General features: G+C 48.6%; 2 protein-coding genes across 3 annotated transcripts in view; one reads left to right on the top strand and one right to left on the bottom strand.

Moving 5' to 3' along the window:
* Positions 1 to 18623, bottom strand: part of RTF2 (replication termination factor 2) — a 41902-nt gene that overhangs the window by 9929 nt on the left and 13350 nt on the right. The window lies entirely within an intron of this gene.
* LOC125108832 (beta-1,3-galactosyl-O-glycosyl-glycoprotein beta-1,6-N-acetylglucosaminyltransferase 7-like) lies at positions 5749 to 17808 on the top strand. Its single transcript, XM_047745169.1, is given in 5 exon segments — positions 5749 to 5787; positions 5790 to 6720; positions 7869 to 7964; positions 11904 to 12158; positions 17534 to 17808. Coding segments are annotated over 5 exon segments (1596 nt in total).

Here is an 18623-nt window from a genome sequence, read left to right as displayed (position 1 = left end):
TCTGGCCTCCGATTTTTAAAAGCGTTTATAGAATTTGCCCCTCGACTGCCAGGATCTCGTCCAGGCTTCAGAAGGCCAGACCCCTCCGCTGCCCTCCGCCTGGGCCCGGCTGCCGTCGCTCGTCGTGTTCGGACGCTGTTTTCCAATCCTCAGGTCAGACCCAACAAGAATAAAATCCTTCAGGGATGAAAGGGTAACAAAACCGGCCAAACAACTCCGTTCATGCAATCTGAGCGGAAGCCACGGGAAGAGAAGCACCGATGGGAGGAAAAGAACCAGACCAGGCGCGGACGGGGCCAGCATTCCACCCCTCGGAATCTTGAGGAGCAGCTTCTGGAAAGTGCTTCACTAAGTACGCCCGGGTCATAAGCGGCAGAGGCTGACCAGGTACAATATGAAAATAAAATGTTTTTCTTGCCTCCTTTAGTTCTAAAACAGAATATTGGGAGATGAGTAGTATTTTTCAATGCAGATGTAGCAGGCATCTTTTTCTCTCAAAACCAGCCCTCAGGTCTTTGTTTCAACCAAAAGAAAATAAAAATAGAATTTTTTTTTTTTAAAGATTTTATTTATTTATTTGACAGAGAGAAATCACAAGTAGGCAGAGAGGCAGGCAGAGAGAGAGGAGGAAGCAGGCTCCCCGCTGAGCAGAAAGCCCGATGTGGGGCTTGAACCCAGGACCTGGGATCATGACCTGAGCCGAAGGCAGCGGCTTAACCCACTGAGCCACCCAGGCGCCCCAAAATAGAATGTTTTCAAGCTTGAGATTAGATTTTTTTTAAGATTTTCATTTATTTGACAGAGAGAAAGCACAAGCAGGGGGAGCAGCAGGCAGAGGGAAAGGGAGAAGCAGGGTCCCCTCAGAGCAGAGCCTGATACAGGGCTCGATCCCAGGACCCTGGGATCATAACCTGAGCCCAAGGCAGATGCTTACTTAGCTGACTGAGCCACACAGGCGCCCATGTGATCAGATTTTTAAATTTAAAATGCCACCAGCTGCTCCTTCCACACTCAGCAGATAACAACTAAGCCGGCATCAAGGCCATGTCCTCAGTCCTCACTTTGTGCCAATCATACACATGCTATTTTTGTTGTGGGTGTTTTTTGTAGGATATCCTAAAACGAACTTTTCCTCTTCATATTGGAGCTGAGAATTGTATACCTACTGTGACTAAGACATCTGTTTTGCTGGACAGTTGGGACAGCATCTGAACTCAAAAAGAGTGTCCTGTTTTAAACAAAGAGTTCAAGAAAACCAAATGTTTTTAACTTATGGGTATCGTTCTGAGCCCAGCGACCACAAAAATGACAGGTGTCAAATTTTCATTGCTGCGGCTGGAGTGACTTTTTTTTAGAACAAACCTAGAGTAAATGACACCGTTGACCTTGAGTCTTGGGGGTCAACACTAAGCACCCCACTCCTGCACAAGCTGAGTGTCCATCCCCGGAGAGGCTCAGCAGGAAACTCACACCCACCTGCTCCCGGACTCCTGTCCTGGTGTTCCTATGGGGCAGGTACTACCATATACCCCATCTTCGGTCCAGGAAATGGAGACTACAATGTTTAATCTGGGCAAGCTAATGTTAATGGTCCAAAACAATAATATTCTAGAATATGTGGCAAAATATTTTAAGTTCATCCTTAAAGATGCCCATTTATTATCTTGTTTCCTCACAGATAGTACCAAAAACAAAGTACAAAAGAGTCAGCAAAAAGAGTTAGCTTATATAGGATATTGTCAACTCCCCTGAAAAGTTGTTACAATTCATCCCATCCTAACAAACAAAAAATGACTGCCCTTAAAGAAAGTGTTCTACTGGTAACACCCGGTACCGAACCCATGCTGCCCACTTGTGTTTCTGGCTGTTAAGGCTTGTCGTGGGGGGGCGGGGGTGGGTGGTGGGTGAAGGTGGGTGGGCACTGTGGCTGGATAAAGAAAAGAAGAAGAAAACCATACTCAGTCTAGTAATTAGGGGAGTAACGCGTTTTGAAGTAACTCCTTGATAATATTATATGCTCGGGCAAAAACATAAAAAGCAAAACAAGCCCATTTTGAGAACCGTTAACTGAAAATCATTTCTGCTATTATATGGATTCTAATGCTATAAAAAAGGGAAAAAATTAAACCCCATCCTTAATCACAACTTTGGTAGTTATTTCTACTGAAAGAGATTCTCGACTATCTCTTGGATGTCATGTCTTCGGTCAACTGAATGTATGATCTTCAAAACATGACTCATGGTTTAGAAGCTATCTGCGTACTGAACATATTCCCTGACTCTGTCTCCCAAAAGCTGCAGGGATGCAGGCACTAAAAGATTATCAGAGTATGTAAGACTCTGGAAAGGTAATTTCAGTAACTGACAATAAAATAAAAAGAGACTTTGAATGCTCTCACTTACACACAAAATAATACATAATTCCAGGAACCACGTGTGACTCCAGTAAGGAAAGAAGATTCTGGAGTAGTAAAAAATGGTCTAGTCCGGACAAACAATCTTCATATCTGCTCCATAAAACACAAGAATAACTACCATTTTTTTAAAAAGATTTTATATTTATTTGACAGACCGAGATCACAAGTAGGCAGAGAGGCAGGCAGAGAGAGAGGAGGAAGCAGGCTCTGCACTGAGCAGAGAGCCCCATGTGGGACTCGATCCCAGGACCCTGGGATCATGACCTGAGCCGAAGGCAGAGGCTTTGACCCAGTGAGCCTCCCAGGCACCCCACTGCCAGTCTTTCTAAAGCCTTTATTATTATTACTATTTTTTTAAGATTTTATGTGTTTGAGAGAAAGTGATAGAGAGCAAGCGCGTGTGTGCATGTCGGGGGGGTTGCAGAGAGAGAGAAGCAGACTCCTCACTGAGCAGGGAAGCCCGACATGGGGCTCAATCCCAGGACCCCAGGATCATGACCTGGGTGAAAGGCAGATGCTCAACTGACTGAGCCACCCAGCTGCCCCTTTTTAAGGCCTTTAAAATAAATATTTTAAATACAGTTTTTGCAGATGGGAAAAAAGGGTCCAAAAATCAGTCTCCCAGCCCTTCTACCTGAGCTGCCGATCCCTCACACTTGAAAAACACCACGGACATGTGTGGCAATTAGTTCAGTGATAGGAAAGTCACCTGTTTAACGATTACATTTGCATGATGGCAACAAAAGCCACGTTTACATCCCAGACAAAACCATCCCAGACCACAAGAATCAAGGCTAGGAAGCGTCTGCAAAACCAAAGGTGGGGCACGCCTGGCCCAGAGATGCCATGCCCGCGGTGGGTGTCACTGGCACGTGAAAGCCAAGCAAGAGCCCCACTCACGGGGCGGGCGGGCCTGCCAGGAGGAGCCTGCGGTGAAGCAAGGACAACTAAGCTCCACCCTGCGGCCCCGGGCACCAGAGGGCACAGCGGCTTCTGCAGCGCAGAGGCCACCCGGGCGGGAAGCTGCGACTGCACAGGCCTGAGCTCTGCTCGGCCAGACCCGGGGGAGAGAGGCGGCAGGTGGACGCAGCCCCGCTCACACGCCCGGGGCTGCAGAAGGGACCGAAAACACTTAGCTCAGGGATGGCCCGGAAGGACAACGGATTGCACATGGGACTTGTCCTCATTTAATTATTACAAACTACTGAAAAGAGCCAATTCCCTGCGGTGGAGCCACAGTTTCCATGGGGTGTGACCTGTCAGCGAAGCGGGGCTAACAACAGTTCTACCATGAAACCAGAACCTTTTACTTTGACCTGAGCCTAGAAACCACCCCGAAGAGGACAAGCCCCCAAACCACCTCCCCACACTACAGCTGTCACACAGTGCCACAAACTATGGTACGCGGGTGCCCTGGAGCCAACATCTATAAAAATAGCTAAATTTATTTTAACTTCAGGAAGGTATTTCCTTCCTGCTGAATTTCTAGGTTTTATTTTACAGACCAGACAGGAAGTGTGTTCATTATAGCGAGTTTTTGTGTTTATAAAAAGTATTACATAATTTTAAAAAAAGTCTTTAAAACTATGCCATTAGATTTCATGTTTAGGGCTACCCACAAGCGTTTACTGACCTGGCAAAAAACACTGTAACTTGGTTTATTTGGGCAGTGACTGCTTTTTATTTTTGAAGCAGGATGAAGGAAAAGGAACTATGAGAGGAAAATAAATACATTTTTTAAATTCACAACCCGTAATCAGCACTTACAACCTTTATTGGCTCATAGTTTAAGAACACAAGGAGAGCTCACAGGCTGCCTAGTCCATGCTCCGTCTGTGCGGCGTCTGCAATAATGATGCGGAAGGGCAAAGGGACTAATGTCAGCGTGAGCTAGAACACTACTCAAAAGCAAATGGGCTTTTTAAACAGGCAACGATACGACTTCTTATGGAAACCAGGAGTCAGGATTTATAAACAAGAAAAAAGTAATTACTATCACATAGATGTTTTACCTGATGAGTTTTCTTCCTAAATTTCAAAGGTGATGACGTCTTCATGCATTAATAATGAATCAAAATGCTTCTGGTCCCCTTTGCTCCTGCTACTAAACCTATTCATGCATTTCTGTAGGGCTCCAGAAAGGCAACTCATTACCAATTAATTTTTATCAGATAAAGATACCATGTTTTTAATCACTGAACTCTTCTCTAAAAATAATCATAAACTCACGTCAACAAGTCGAATTCTGTGATCACAAAACTTCTCTCCATATGTTGCTTCCGTTACTGGAAGGAGTTATAACATGATACGGAGTAACAGCATAAAATGAACTCTGAATCGTGCAGAACACGACAGTGTCTATCTACATCTGTTCCAAAACAAAGTCTTAAGTAGATATGAAACATCATGACTATAAGCTCGCTGAAGCCGTCATCAGGATTTTCTGCTGTAACATAAGGAGACCTCCAGCGCCGCAGGTGTTGCAAACGGCTACTGTGTGCAGTGGGCAGCCCGAGGCCATCCAGGATGGCTGTGCCCAATTCTGACATAACGTTATGGGTAAATAACCCCTGGAAAAAAAACCACAGACCCACAGTATATCTCATACTTTGGTAAACATGATTTGTGGATCGCTTTTCAGTTTTCCCGAAGGCTGATACATATTTCAATCATCTGAATCCATAAGTGTTAATTCTGAGTCGGTAGAGGTCACCTAACCACCTACCATCATGTTTTGGTGCTAAGGGCTGCACCTTTCAACAAAGCTACTGAAATTAAAAAAACAGAAACAAAGGGCCAAAGACTTGTGCATGAATGCTTATAGTGTCTAGTAATATCCTGAAAACTGGGAACATTTTCAATGTCCACAGCAGATGAACAGATAAACTGTGGCGTGCCCGTGATGGAATCCGGGACAGTGATAAACGCAATGAGGTGGACGAAATCTCAGAATGAGTATGCGAAGTGAGACAGGCCAGGCAAAAAGCACACAGTGTAGGACTCTGTTTATATGAAGTTACAGAACATGCCAGCAAATCCAGTGACGGACAGAGCATCAGAAACTGCCCAGAGACACGGTGGAAGGAGGATGGAGTAAAAGGGGCCCAAGGGGGACTTTCAGGCTGAGGGGAATGCCTGTCACGGTGATCGTGGTGATGGTTTTGCGGGTATGGACGTATAGAAGAACCAGTGCGTTATTCACCTTAAATATGTGCACTTCAGTCATGCTGCAGGTTGGGGGAGAGCTGCCACACCCTAAATTCTCCCTCTTGTTCTCGTAGGAAGCTTAAAGGAAAACCCTTTAAACCATGGTGCTGAGAAGGCTGGAAACATGAGCCAGCTGCGAGCCACAAAGCCCGGGCTCCTTGTGGGCGCGCGGCCGTATGCATCTTCGTTTTGCTTTATTTACGGAACCCAACCCCTGAGGAAGCAGAGGAGGAACCCACCTACCCAGCAGTAGTGGAATGCGGCTTTTATCTGGATGAACTGTGTTCAGCTTTACTTGAAGGGAAAGGGGCCGCCCTCCAAATCGCAAGATTTTGTAAAAACCCTCACGGTTCTCAAATTCTTGCTCATTTACGCACGTCATGGAATTGCTCAAGGATTTCCCAGGAGTTGCGTGTCATAACCAGACCCTTGTCTGCAGAAGAGGGCAATTTCTCTCTGGCATACATTATAATGATTCGCAAGGAGCTGGCGATGTTTGCACAGCTTCTCAGAGCGATTTACGTGCCTCACAACGTTTACTGTATTCATGTCGATGAAACGGCTCCGAAGAAGTACAAGACCGCTGTGCAAACCCTGGTGAACTGTTTTGAAAATATTTTTATTTCATCAAAGAGCGCAAGAGTGGCCCACACCGGTTTTTCAAGACTCTAGGCGGATATTAACTGTATGAAAGAGCTGGTCCGTCCCAAATTCCAATGGAACTACGTCATTAACCTTTGTGGGCAGGATTTTCCAATCAAAACCAACAAAGAAATCATACACTACATCAGAAGCAAATGGAATGACAAAAACATCACTCCTGGAGTAGTCCAACCACCGAACGTGAAATCCCAGACAAGCGGAAGTCATCCTGAATCCGCCCCTGAAGGAAATATCTACCTATCTCCAAATAAAAGATTCAAGGACAAACCGCCCCATAATTTAACAATTTATTTTGGAAGTGCTTACTATGTCCTGACGAGGAAGTTTGTAGAGTTTGTCCTGACTGACGCCCGTGCAAAAGACATGCTTCGTTGGTCCAAAGACATCCAGAGCCCAGAACGACATTACTGGGTGACTCTGAACTGACTGAGAGGTAAGAACAATCTGGCTCGTGGCGTCTGTTCAAATCAGAGGCAACGACAGAAGTTTACTCTTGAGTGAAAGCTCTATCTCACTGTTTTCTACGGCGCGGTAAATAGCTCTGCATTTTGTAAGACCTTCCACTTGAGTATGGGAAGCTCTTTGGTTTTAGGGATCCCGAGTTTGCTGAGAATGTGCCACGTTCCCACACCAGCTCGGCTGCTCCTGTTCCCTTTCTAGAAAGAAGTCCTACCAGCACCTGAGCATGAATCTTCAGAAACGTCTTCATTTAGTCATTAAATACTACTGTGTACCTACTAAGTGCCAGACATAATGCTAGGGGCTCTTTAAGAATAGAAAATATTGGGGGGCCTGGGTGGCTCAGCTGGTTAAGCAACTGACTTTGCCTCAGATCATGATCCTGAGGTCCCAGGATTAAGTCCAACATCAGGCTCCCTGCTCGGTGGGGGGAGTCTGTTTCTCCCTCTGACCTCTCCCCTCTAATGCTGTCTCATTTTCTCAAATAAATAAATAAAATCTTAAAAAAAAAAAAAGAATAGGAAATACTAAAAGTAGTAATTTTGGGGGTGGCAGACAGGATACCTCGGATGGGTTTCCTGAGAGGCAGAGGGAGGGCTGATGTCCTTCTGCAGGTGACTCACCTTCTCTCTGCATAAAGCTGACGGGCTCCTGCAGGGGATGTGGCTTCAGGCTCGAATAGCTAAGCTAATCGGTCCAGATGACAATGCAAGTGCTGAATCCAGTAGAAACCAGTAGAAACCAGTTAGGGTCTTATTAATCTCTCATAGCCAGTGAAAACCCTACTTCTGAATCCCCTCAGAGGGCTGTCACAGGGAAGACACCATCCCAAGAAACCCAAGATCATTAGCCCCAGGGCCCGCGCTATGCGGTCAGTGACTTTGGGGCTGCAGGAAGGGATGAAAGCGGAGCACAGCGCCGGAACACGAGGCCAGCGTGGGGCCCCCCACTGCCCCAAGAGCCTTAGCCCCTCGTGGGATGACAGCGGAGAGCCGAGCTCTTGTGGCGAGGCTGGACTCGCCCTGCGCCCTGCCTCTCCCCCGGACCCCTGCCCGGGGAACAAGGGGAAGGGCCGAGGTGCTGTCCGCGCACGGGGCCATGCCTGTTCTGCTTCCCCCCCAGATGCCCCAGGAGCCACCCCGGACGCCGGCTGGGGAGGAGGTGTTCGCGCTGTGAAATGGAGACACGAGGAGGGACGTGTTCACGATGGATGTAAAGGTAAAAATCGAACCAAAGCAAAAGCCAGCCTTCCTGTTTGATGGAAACCGTCCAGCTGCCGCCCGGGTACTGTCGGGAGCCACAGACGATCGTGCGCACAACAGGGATGGGATGGGCGAGCTTCCGATGCCACGGGGTCAATTTTTAAAAAACTTATTAATTATAATACCTAGACAGAAAAGCACACAAATCCTAGGTATTTGGGTTGACACATTTTCACAAAGTGAAGCCAAAACCGGGCTGCAACTTTAAACGTTTTAAGATAAAAATACACAAAAGCTAGCGGGTTTCTTCCGCCCGCTCCTAGAATTCAAACTCAACACTCACTTCAAAACGCTGTGTGTCTCCCAGGCTCGGCACCAGAACAGACGATCAGTAACAAACACAGGGGGAAGGTCCAGAGCGGGTTTTTAAGTGGTTCTTGCTGAAGAAAGGTCTTTTTGCTTTTTGCCATCAGGAGACTGTCCTGGGGAGCTGTGAATTCTTGTCTGGTGTCCCCAAGGTTTTAGTTACCAGGACAATACAGAACAGCACGGCTTGGGTGGGGAGGGCGGTGTCCCTCGGTGGCGAACAGGCTGGAAAAGCACCGGCTGCCGGCAGGGTCTCAGGCACCCGCTCTCCGCACCCCCCCGGAGCCCAGGGTCGGACGGCTGCCCCCGAAGAGCACATGACCTTGGGGACAAGCCGGAGGCCAGCGGTCACAGTGCCACGTACACAGGTCCCACAGGGAGAGACGCAAACCCTCTGGGAGCCTGCACGGAAAGGCAAATGAGGGGTCTGACCTTTATGGGGCCGCTGACGTATGGGACGGAGAAGGCCGCAAGAGCGGAGCAGATGTGCGTGCGGGTGGCCGGGGCACAGCAGCCCCTGTCCGAGGGGACCCGGCCTCCCCTTTCTGTCTGCACGGGGCTGCCCAACCATGGTGGGGGCTACCGCCAGGTACAGCCACCTCCTCTCAGTGGGCATTTGGCTGTGGTCCTCGGGCCTGAGTTACAGTAGACCAGAGAGAACCGGGGTCACCCAATTTTCAAGCTGTTTAAAAGACTGACCTAAAAGAAACAGGCTGCAGACAAATGGAAAGTCCAACACCCAACACCAGAGTAATTCGAGGACAAGCAATTCCTGCTGCTGTGTGCACAGCCATCCTCCCGACAGGAACCAGGTTGGAAGGGCTGGAAGAATTTTCCAGATTTTTTTTTTTAATATTTGTTTTCCCTTTTTTTTTTCTTTTTAAAAGATTTTAATTATTTACTTACGTGACAGAGAGAGAGCACAAGTAGGGAGAGGGGCGGAAGCAGGCTCCACGCTGAGCAGAGAGGCGGAAGCAGGCTCCACGCTGAGCAGAGAGCATGATGTGGGACTCAATCCCAGGACCCTGAGATCATGACCTGAGCCGTAGGCAGAGGCTTAACCCACTGAGCTACCCAGGCGCCCCCTAGATATTTTTAATAAATATTTTCGCCAGGATTCAATTAGGGACCTAAGGAGCAACCTCAACCTTTCTTTACAAAACAGGCACTTGCTGCCATTACACAGATGTGGGGTGAACAAGCCTGGTCAATAAATGCTCGGGTGGGGCTGGGGGGCTCAAATGCTTCCTGAAAACATGATTCACTCACAGTATAAGAAGTCATGAAGGAGGGGCACCTGGGTGGCTCAGTCGTTAAGCATCTGCCTTCAGCTCAGGCATGATCCCAGGGTCCTGAGATCGGACCCCACATTGGGCTTCCTGCTCAGCAGGAAGCCTGCCTCTCCCTCTCCCACTCCCCCTGCTTGTGTTCCCTCTCTCGCTCTCTCTCTCTGTCAAATAAATAAATAAAATCTTTTTAAAAAAAAAAGTCACGAAGGGCTGTTGCTATCAATAATAATGATTTTGAATTCTTTGAGTGACGACCTGAATATGTCAATGTTGGCAAAAAAGCCCAATTACTGTGAATATTTTTTTTTCTTAAGATTTTCTTTATTTGACAGACAGAGATCACAAGTAGGCAGAGAGGCAGGCAGAGAGAGGGAAACAGGCTCCTTGCCGAGCAGAGAACCCGATGCGGGGCTCCATCCCAGGACCCTGAGATCATGACCTGAGCCAAAGATAGAGGCTTAATCCACAAGCCACCCAGGCGCCCAATTACTGTGAATCTTAACAAAAATCAGCACTGCTCCAAAGTAAACACTTCAGAAAGCTCTCGCCCTTGCTCACTTCAGTGTGCAGACCCTCTACAAGTAAAGCAGTAATATGGCCCCTGCCTTTGGCCGAGCACTGGCAGACCCGGCCCCTTCCGGGGTCTGGCTCTGGGCCGGCAGTCAACGCTCACAACGACTCTCAGTTGTTAACTGTCATAGTCACACTTTACAGAGGAGGAACCCCAGACTCTGAGAAGTGAGGTCACTCCCCATGTCACAGGAAGTGGCAACAGGAAGTGGTGGAGCTGGGTCTCAAACCAGGTGCCGCTGCCTGGTGCCCCTCCATTGGATGAGCTGACACCAAGAGGGACGGTCACCCTGTTGCTATCAGCAACAAGGAGTTTATTTGTAATCACCAAAATAAAGGAACCCAACTGAGGACTTTCCATTCGCTTGTGTACCCTTCTGGCTCAAACTCATGTGTATGCAAATGACAGAATTATCCAAACACAATCAAGGTGCTGCTCATTCTTTTTTCACTCTGTCCTAAGTATTTCAGCCTGCTTTTCTTCATAGTCAGACTTTTCTTTCTTTCTTTTAAAAAAGATTTTATTTATCTATTTATTTGACAGAGAGAGAGAGAGAGAGAGAGAGAGAGAGAGAGATACAGCGAGAGAGGGAACACAAGCAGGGGGAGTGGGAGAGGGAGAAGCAGGCTTCCTGCAATGCAGGGAGCCTGATGTAGGGCTCGGTCCCAGGACCCTGGGATCATGACCTGAGCCAAAGGCAGACGCTTAAGGACTGAGCCACCCAGCCGCCCATATTTAGACTTTTCAAATGGCGAAGTATCATTCTATGGTGACTCTGCAACATTGTACCAGGAACGTCTGATAGTTAACTGATAGTTAGAAAGATTTCAATCAGATGACAGGTGCCTTTTCCAGAGTGCTCACTGTGTGCCAGCTGCTTGGCCTCTTCCTGGATAAACGCCTGTTCCCAGGGGAAGGTTCTCTCTGCCTTTTTCCAGTCTCACAAACAACACTGGACGGTTCTGTGCTTGCAGTTCTGCCCCTTTCCCCTCATTCTCTCAGACAGGTTTTCAGAAGTAGGATGGCGAGGCTGGTGTGCAGAGGAAAGCTGGGCGGAGCTGGGCAGAGAGCAAGGTCTCCAAAATGGGTAGACCTTTCCCTCACACACAAACTGGGAGCCTGCTTCTCTGGGAACCGAAGGTGGTAACGGGAGCCACCTCACAGTGCTGGTGGGAGGGTGACAGAGAAGGAAGCGCTGAGCGCGGAGTCAGGCACATGAAACATGCTACTGAGTTCATCTAGAAGGAATGAGCACTGGATTCTACCATTCCAATTTTAATTCCTTCCATTTGTATCACACACTCAGCAAGAGCAAGAATGGACTGTACCAAGGGCCTGTGGCCACCAAGGCAATTCTTGAGAACTACCCACAACCAAGGAAAACAAAGTTCATGGGACCTAACACAGAATTTAGAGTGGGCCAGACAAATGAGCGCTATTAAAGCTCCCTCGTGTGTTTGTGACTAACGAACCTTGCACAGCATTCCCTTAAAGCAGCCATTAAACATGCCAGAGATCACGGACAGAAAGAACGGGAACATCCCTGCCCCCAGTGACTCAAAATCCTACACAGAAGCCCCGTGAGAGCGAGCTGGGAAATCACACTCAGTCTGCGCTCCTACGAAGCAGGGGCCTTTACAGATGACCCTGGAAAAGTGTCCCTTTTTGTGTGTGAATGTGACCTGACAAGGACACAAAGGTAGCTGGGTTTTTGTGCTTCTTTCCGCAGGCCGCTACGTCCACAAGAGCTGCGTGTATGGCCCGGGAGACCTGCCGTGGATCACTCGGTCACCTTCTTTGTTTGCCAGCACATTCGACTCGACAGACCCTCTGGTGGTGACATGCCTGGAGCGGTGGCAGAGGCTCCCGTGGAGCCACACTGGCGTTTCCCGCAGGACAGTCACTTCAGCAGGAGACCGAGCGGCTGAGCGGGGAGCTGCCGAGTGTTTGCTTTCTTACTGCCACCGCCTGCTCCTGACTCGTAGTAAGAGAACTTCCAGCCAAAGAAGGAAGAGTAAGAAATGATGACTTGATACAAGCCAGTCGTCAGATGACTTTAGCAACACGCTGTTGACAAGCCGTTCCTATTAACCGTAGGCCACCTTCCAGCTTTGAGGAAGAAATCACAAGAGGAAAGGTGACTCAAGGTACTGCTGGGGGCCCCGGACCCTCCAGCTGGAAGGCTGACTGCTCCCGTAAACAGTGGCTGCGACACTAGATCCTGACTCAAGTCAGACAAGAACACGCTGTCTCAGAGACCTGCTGTGGATGCGGGTCTAATGCGGAGCGAACCCACTGGAAACGGGACCTCGCTTGTCTCTAATGGTGCTCTCTGGCTGCGAACCACGTACCTTTGTTCGGCTAATCCTACAAAAACACAGAAGCGTCTACTTCCTTTGGGTAAAATGAAACTAATCCAGAGTTCAAACACACTTTCTTAAAAGGGCTGCCCTACGTCTCTGGAGTCTCACGGTGCTAATGGCACCATCAGCCCCGATGGCTCCGTGCTACATCTGAGCTGTCCCATACCAATGACCACAGCCATGGCCACAACCACAGGGGGCTTTGGGGCATTTGAAATGTAGACAGTATGACTGATTAAGTCCATTTTCATCTTTATTTTTAAAAAAATTTAATGAACTGGAAATTTAAATAGTCACATGTGGCTGGTGGTTACCATACTGAACAGCACTGGCCAAAGGCAGGAATGATCTTAATTCTCTCCACTCGCAGATCTGGGTCTCTTAACAGTGCATGGCTTTCTCATCATTCTGTTGAGGACTTTCCTCTATATTCTCCTTCTCTAAAATAGTTCGTGGCATCGTACAAGATTGAAAATGTCCAACTATAAAGTGGCACGACATGGAACCACCAAAATAAATCAAAGCTGGAACCACAGGAGAAGACACTAAAGAAATAAACATGTGATTCAAAAGCAGAGTCTAAAGCCTCCAGGAACTGAAGCTCCGCAGTGAAACGAAATCAAATCAACTCGGTCAAGGCCAAGAGCCCCTGGAAAGCACAACGCTAAACAGAAGGAAAAGAGGCTCTGAAAGCAGGTGCCACGAATCAAATGTAAGAAACCCCAGAACACTAAAATCCCCATCTCAACAAGCATTTCTCCCACCTGGACACCTGATTCCAAAGAAATCACACACTGAAGATTTTAAGACTGTCAAAGAGCAGAACGCAAGGGCCCCACAACAGCACAGCTCTACTTTTCTACACAGTTTTGCAGGCCAGCACAGTGCTCGCAGATGATGCCAACTGGCTATGTTCAGAAAGCTTGAACCCACCGTGGCTGTATTTTATAACAGCTCACTAGCAAGTTAAGGGCAAAACCCATTAAAAAAAAAAAAAGCAAGCTTGTATCTTTTCAAGTTACTTGAAACACAAACCTGCCTTCATTTTGTTTCAATGTCAACTGAATATTTCATTTCGATTGTCATTTCATTCCATATTTCATTTCATTGTCAATCCAATAGTCACATTACTATGGAAGGGTCCAACCTGGGCCTCTACTTAACAGATCTGCCGTGAGGATGAAGCACTTAGAATGACGTCTGACTCATCTCACAGATGAGGAAACTCAGCCAGGGCAGCAGCGGGACCTTCCAGGACCACAGGGCTAAGCAGGAGGAGCTGGGATTTGGATCTAAGCAGGCGGCCTGGCTCCAGAGTCCAGCCTTACTCTATGCGGAGTCAGACTCTCCCTGTGTTCATTTGTAAAAACAAAAGTAAATCGCATGCAAAGACAATGTCTGAAACATAGCGCTACAGAATGTATCTTTAAGGTGACACATTTATCAGATCTTGAGATAATTTCCCTTTTCAGGAGCAGAACCTTCTTGCTTATAACACAGACTCTACTGTTCAATTTTCCTACTGGTTTTCTCTAACATGTGAAAAAGTTCAAGGCTGCCTATGCTGCAGGTTATGCAGTTCCCTGAGGCTGAATATTTCCAACGACCATAATGATGGCAAGAAAGCTAAAATTGCCCGAAGAAGGTCAAAGCATGAAAAAAAAAAAATCAGCATTCACAGACCCCTTCCAAAGATACCCCTTTCTCTAACATTTTCTCCCCTTTCCATTCCACCTCCCCACGAAAAGACAGCAGAAGAGTGGTGCCTGGCCGGCTTGGTCAGTGGAGTATGCCACTCTTGATCCTGAGGTGGTGAGTTCAATCCCTATATTAGGCTTACAGATTACTTAAAAAAAAAAAAAAAAAAAACACCCAGCATGAATGTAAATTTTTGTTTCACTTCTGACTTTAAAATATCCACACACCCTACTCAATGACTACAAAGCCTAAATAAATGAAGTCAGTGGAAAGTCACACCTAACTCTCAATCAGGGATTTAGATCACTCCAACACCTACATCAGGGATTCCCAAACGTTGTAGAGCACACAGATCCTTGGGGTGGGGGCATCTTGTTAAAATGCAGGTTTTGATTCCACAGGTCTGGAGAGGGACCCAGGAGTCTGCAATTCTTAAAAAGAGAAGCACAAAGGAAGTCCCAGGTGATGCCAATATGGCAGGACCGTAGATCATTCTCTGAGAGCGACAAGCACTTAGTTCATTTGGCAAACTCTAATTATTACTCCAATGTGTTCCCATTATTACAAGAAGAGAAGAAGACAGTGGGGAATACATTTAGTTTTTGGCTAGTGACTTGTTTATAGTGAAAACAAACATACACACAAACCTAACAACTGCATCTCCTAGGACCCTGTTTAGGGAAATGAAGTGTGCGCGCCGTGTGTTTCAGAACACACAGCCGGAGTGATCTCAAAGGCCTGAATCTCTTCTAGTCAACTGCAAACCCAAATGTATAGTATGGAACTAGAGTGAAAAGTAGAGAAAACGTACACCCTAAACATCCCTGAGTTCGGGAGTCATTCTTATGACACTCATTTCTCTAGATTGTAGATGTTACTCAAAAAACCGAAAATAGGGGCGCCTGGGTGGCTCAGTGGGTTAAAGCCTCTGCCTTCGGCTCAGGTCATGATCTCAAGGTCCTGGGATCGAGCCCCGCATCGGGCTCTCTGCTCAGCTGGGAGCCTGCTTCCTCCTCTCTCTCTGCCTGGTTCTCTGCCTACTTGTGATCTCTGTCAAATAAATAAAATCTTAAAAAAAAAAAAAAAAAGAAAATACTTGTTTTATTCTTCGATACTGTGGCTTCAGCTCCCTGCACAGACATTTCCCTGATGCACTGCAGCTCCTGGAGCTGCACGTGACTCATCCTTTTGGCAGCTTTGGCAGAAAAGGCTGGTCTCGCTCCCTCCTGGGCATCCGGCTCTAGCACCTTCCCCAGGCTTCCCTGCAGGTCAGTGTGGCCGTGGGACTGATGGACAACAGAAGTGATGACCCACTTCCCGGCCTGGGCCATAAAAATCTCCCACGTTGTGTGCTCCCTGCCCTGTTCCCATCAGTCAGCTGAGAGCAGAGTATTCCAAACCCCGGGGGAGGTCTAAGCCGTAAGGCAGCAGGAGCCCGAGTCCTTGAGTTTCCCGTGGAAGAAAGCTGCCCACCCAGGAACTGTCCCTGCGTTAGCCGCTGGAATGTGAGGGCTGTGGGTCAGAGCAGTTGGCCAATCTTGACTGATAGTAGTTCTCCTACACTTGAGAGACTGTAAATGAGAAGCAGGAGTTCGATTCCTGATAGCAGGATATACATTTGTAATTTATTATTTTAAAATGTTACTGTTTGGAATCTGGATCTAAAAGGAAAGCTGTCTAAGAATTTACTATAAACTTTCATTTTATGTATTAGAATCTGAAGCCCAGAGAAGAGACAGTCTCAAGCTAGCGCTGGTGTGTGACCCAAAGCTGACTGGTACCAGGCTCTCCGTGTTGGTTATATGGACAAATGACTCCCACTGGAGGGGGCCACTGACTGTCCCATGCTCTATGATTTTCTAAATTGCACAGTGTTATACACTGAATGTGTCCCCCACAAAAAGCTAAAGTCCTAGCCCTCAGCATTTTAGAATGTGACCTTCTTTGGAAATCAGGTCGCTGTAGATGCAGTTAAGATGCAGTTACTGGGGTGGGCCTAATCGGATGACTGGTTGTCCTTACAAAAAGGGGAAATCTGGACACAGAGACCGCCTCCATAGAGAGAAAACCACATGAAGACATGCAGGGAGAAGATGGCCATCTCCCAGCCCTCAGAAGGAACCAACCCTGCCAATACTGTGATTTCAGACTTCACACCTCAAGAACTGTGAGTAAACTTCTGAGGAGCTCCCCAGTGTCTGGCGCCTTGTTGCGGAAGCCAGTATGAGCAAACCAATATTCCATCTGGCTCTGCGAAGGCAATTTTTTTATGTGGATCCTGAAGTGAGAAAGTGCTCATTATCTTGCTCTTCTGGCAACAGATTTATTTTCCCGAAAGTTCTCTCCCCGAGGGATTCCTGGAGGGTAGCCAGCGCCCTGTCTTGCCTGTCAGAGGTTTCGACAGCCATGGCAGCTGCCCTCATGAGAGAGGAAGAGCCCACGCTCCTGGTTCTCACCTGCCCCTGCCCCACATTGTGCAACCCCTGACGCCCTCAGTTCCCCTTTCCACCTGCTTCCTTCCCTTCCCTTGAAGTACCCAAGGTGCTGACGTTTAAAAGTTCACTAGCGCCCAGTAAAACTTCTCAAGTACCAAGAAAAGTGTCAGACTTCCCTTGCAATGCTGTATTTCCATGACATACAATCAACTTCTCTGTGAAGCTCTGCACAGACAATCCTGTTTCGCTACAAGTTTGTTAACATGGTCACTGATGATGTGCGAGGTCAACCCATGCAAAGGGCAGCTTCGGGCCATCCGAGGGATGGTTACCGTTACGGGTAGAAGAAAATAAGGTCTGGCTGCTTTGGATCAGCCACTCGTCCCTGTCCCCTGGCCTGGCTGCCCACTGCAATCGTTCTGGAAACTCTCTAATAAAAGCAGAACTCCGCGGGGTTCTTCCCCAACTGTGAAGATCCAGATTTAGTGGCTGAAATGGGGGATAGGAACCGACATGGCTGTGGAGACTCTACCGTGCAGCCTGGTGTGGCAGCCACGGATTTAGCGGGTTTGGCTTCTCTAATACATTTCAGCATTTCCCACCTCCTCAAGCACACTTCCGGTGCTTGCACTGTGTCCAACACAGAAACACCACCTTCCATACTGCGTGGGAAAACAAACACACCCGAACACGATGTGTACAGAGCTCCCCTCCTGCCCGAGGGAGCCCCAGGCCAGCCGCGGGCCGGCGCCCACGAGGCCTCCCCCACGGGAGCCCCGATCACACCTGCCGCCCAGCTCCTCCCCTTGGCCGGTAGGCACCCTCTGCGCGCCCTGCACAGGCCGACACTTATGTTCCCACAGGCATCGACAGCGCCACACTGCATGCGCAGCTGGACCTGCTCCTTGCGCTGGCCTCAAACTTTCCACCACCCAGTCCGACCCCCTTCCCAGGCCTCTCTCCTGGCCCACACGCCCCGCCCTGCCCATGTGTGGACAACACCTCGCACTGCACCTCCGGCTCTGCTGGATCCCCCGGCCGCTTTCATGGCAGCGGGGCCTCTCCCTCCTCAACAGCCTCCACCTCTTCCCAGAGCCCCACCCATGTCCTGCGCCACCACCTGCGACCTGTCCCATAGCTTCAGGCTTCAGCGGGGGCTGATGTACCATCATTGTTTTGATGTATTTCTATAAACATGCCTGTCATTTCTAACTTGACTTAAATTTACTCCGAACACTAGCTTTACTCTCCTGCCATAAATAGCAAAGCAACAGCCCTTGCCACTGCAGCAGCCCCTCTCCCTCAGGGACATCAGCCTCTGTTTCCTTCCCAGCAGCTATCATGATCCCTACTGCCATGCTCAGCAATCTGAGCCCCTCTTTCCAACGGGACTGGGGGTCCCGTGAAGGCAGAGTCTGTAGCAATCTTATCCACCAGGCTATCCCACTGTACCGTGCTTCGGACAGAGGCCGGCCCCTCACAGGTGTTCAGTGAAAGCCGCTGAATGAAAGAACATTCCCAGCGGGGAGAAGCAGGGCAAGCGGCCCGGTGAAAGCCACACAGGGTTAATGTGGGTGGAAACACCATCAGGAGCTGCTGGCATCCACGTCATGAAACTAAACAGTTTCCCATGGCCAATGGAACACCAGAGACACAGGTGTCTGGTCTGCGCCAGCGCCAGCGGGAAAGCAGGGCCATCGGCACTTCTGGGACATGAGCCGCGCGGGCGGCTCCTACATGAAGCATCTGCTCCCCGGCGCGATGGATGCGCTCTGCGGGTGCGAGATGGACACGCCTTGCTCCTTGCTCTCACACACTTCCAGGTAGAGCAGAGAGGACCATGAGGGCGGTGAAAATACTCTGCATGACACCGTGATGGCAGATACATGTCATCACTCATTTGTCCAAACCCACAGAATGTACGCCACCAACGGAACCTGAAGAGATCTGGGG

Source organism: Lutra lutra, chromosome 9 (genome assembly GCF_902655055.1).
Source record: "Lutra lutra chromosome 9, mLutLut1.2, whole genome shotgun sequence".
NCBI lineage: Eukaryota > Metazoa > Chordata > Mammalia > Carnivora > Mustelidae > Lutra > Lutra lutra.
The sequence above is the reverse complement of the archived record's forward strand: the minus strand, read 5'-3'. Positions and strand labels throughout refer to the sequence as shown.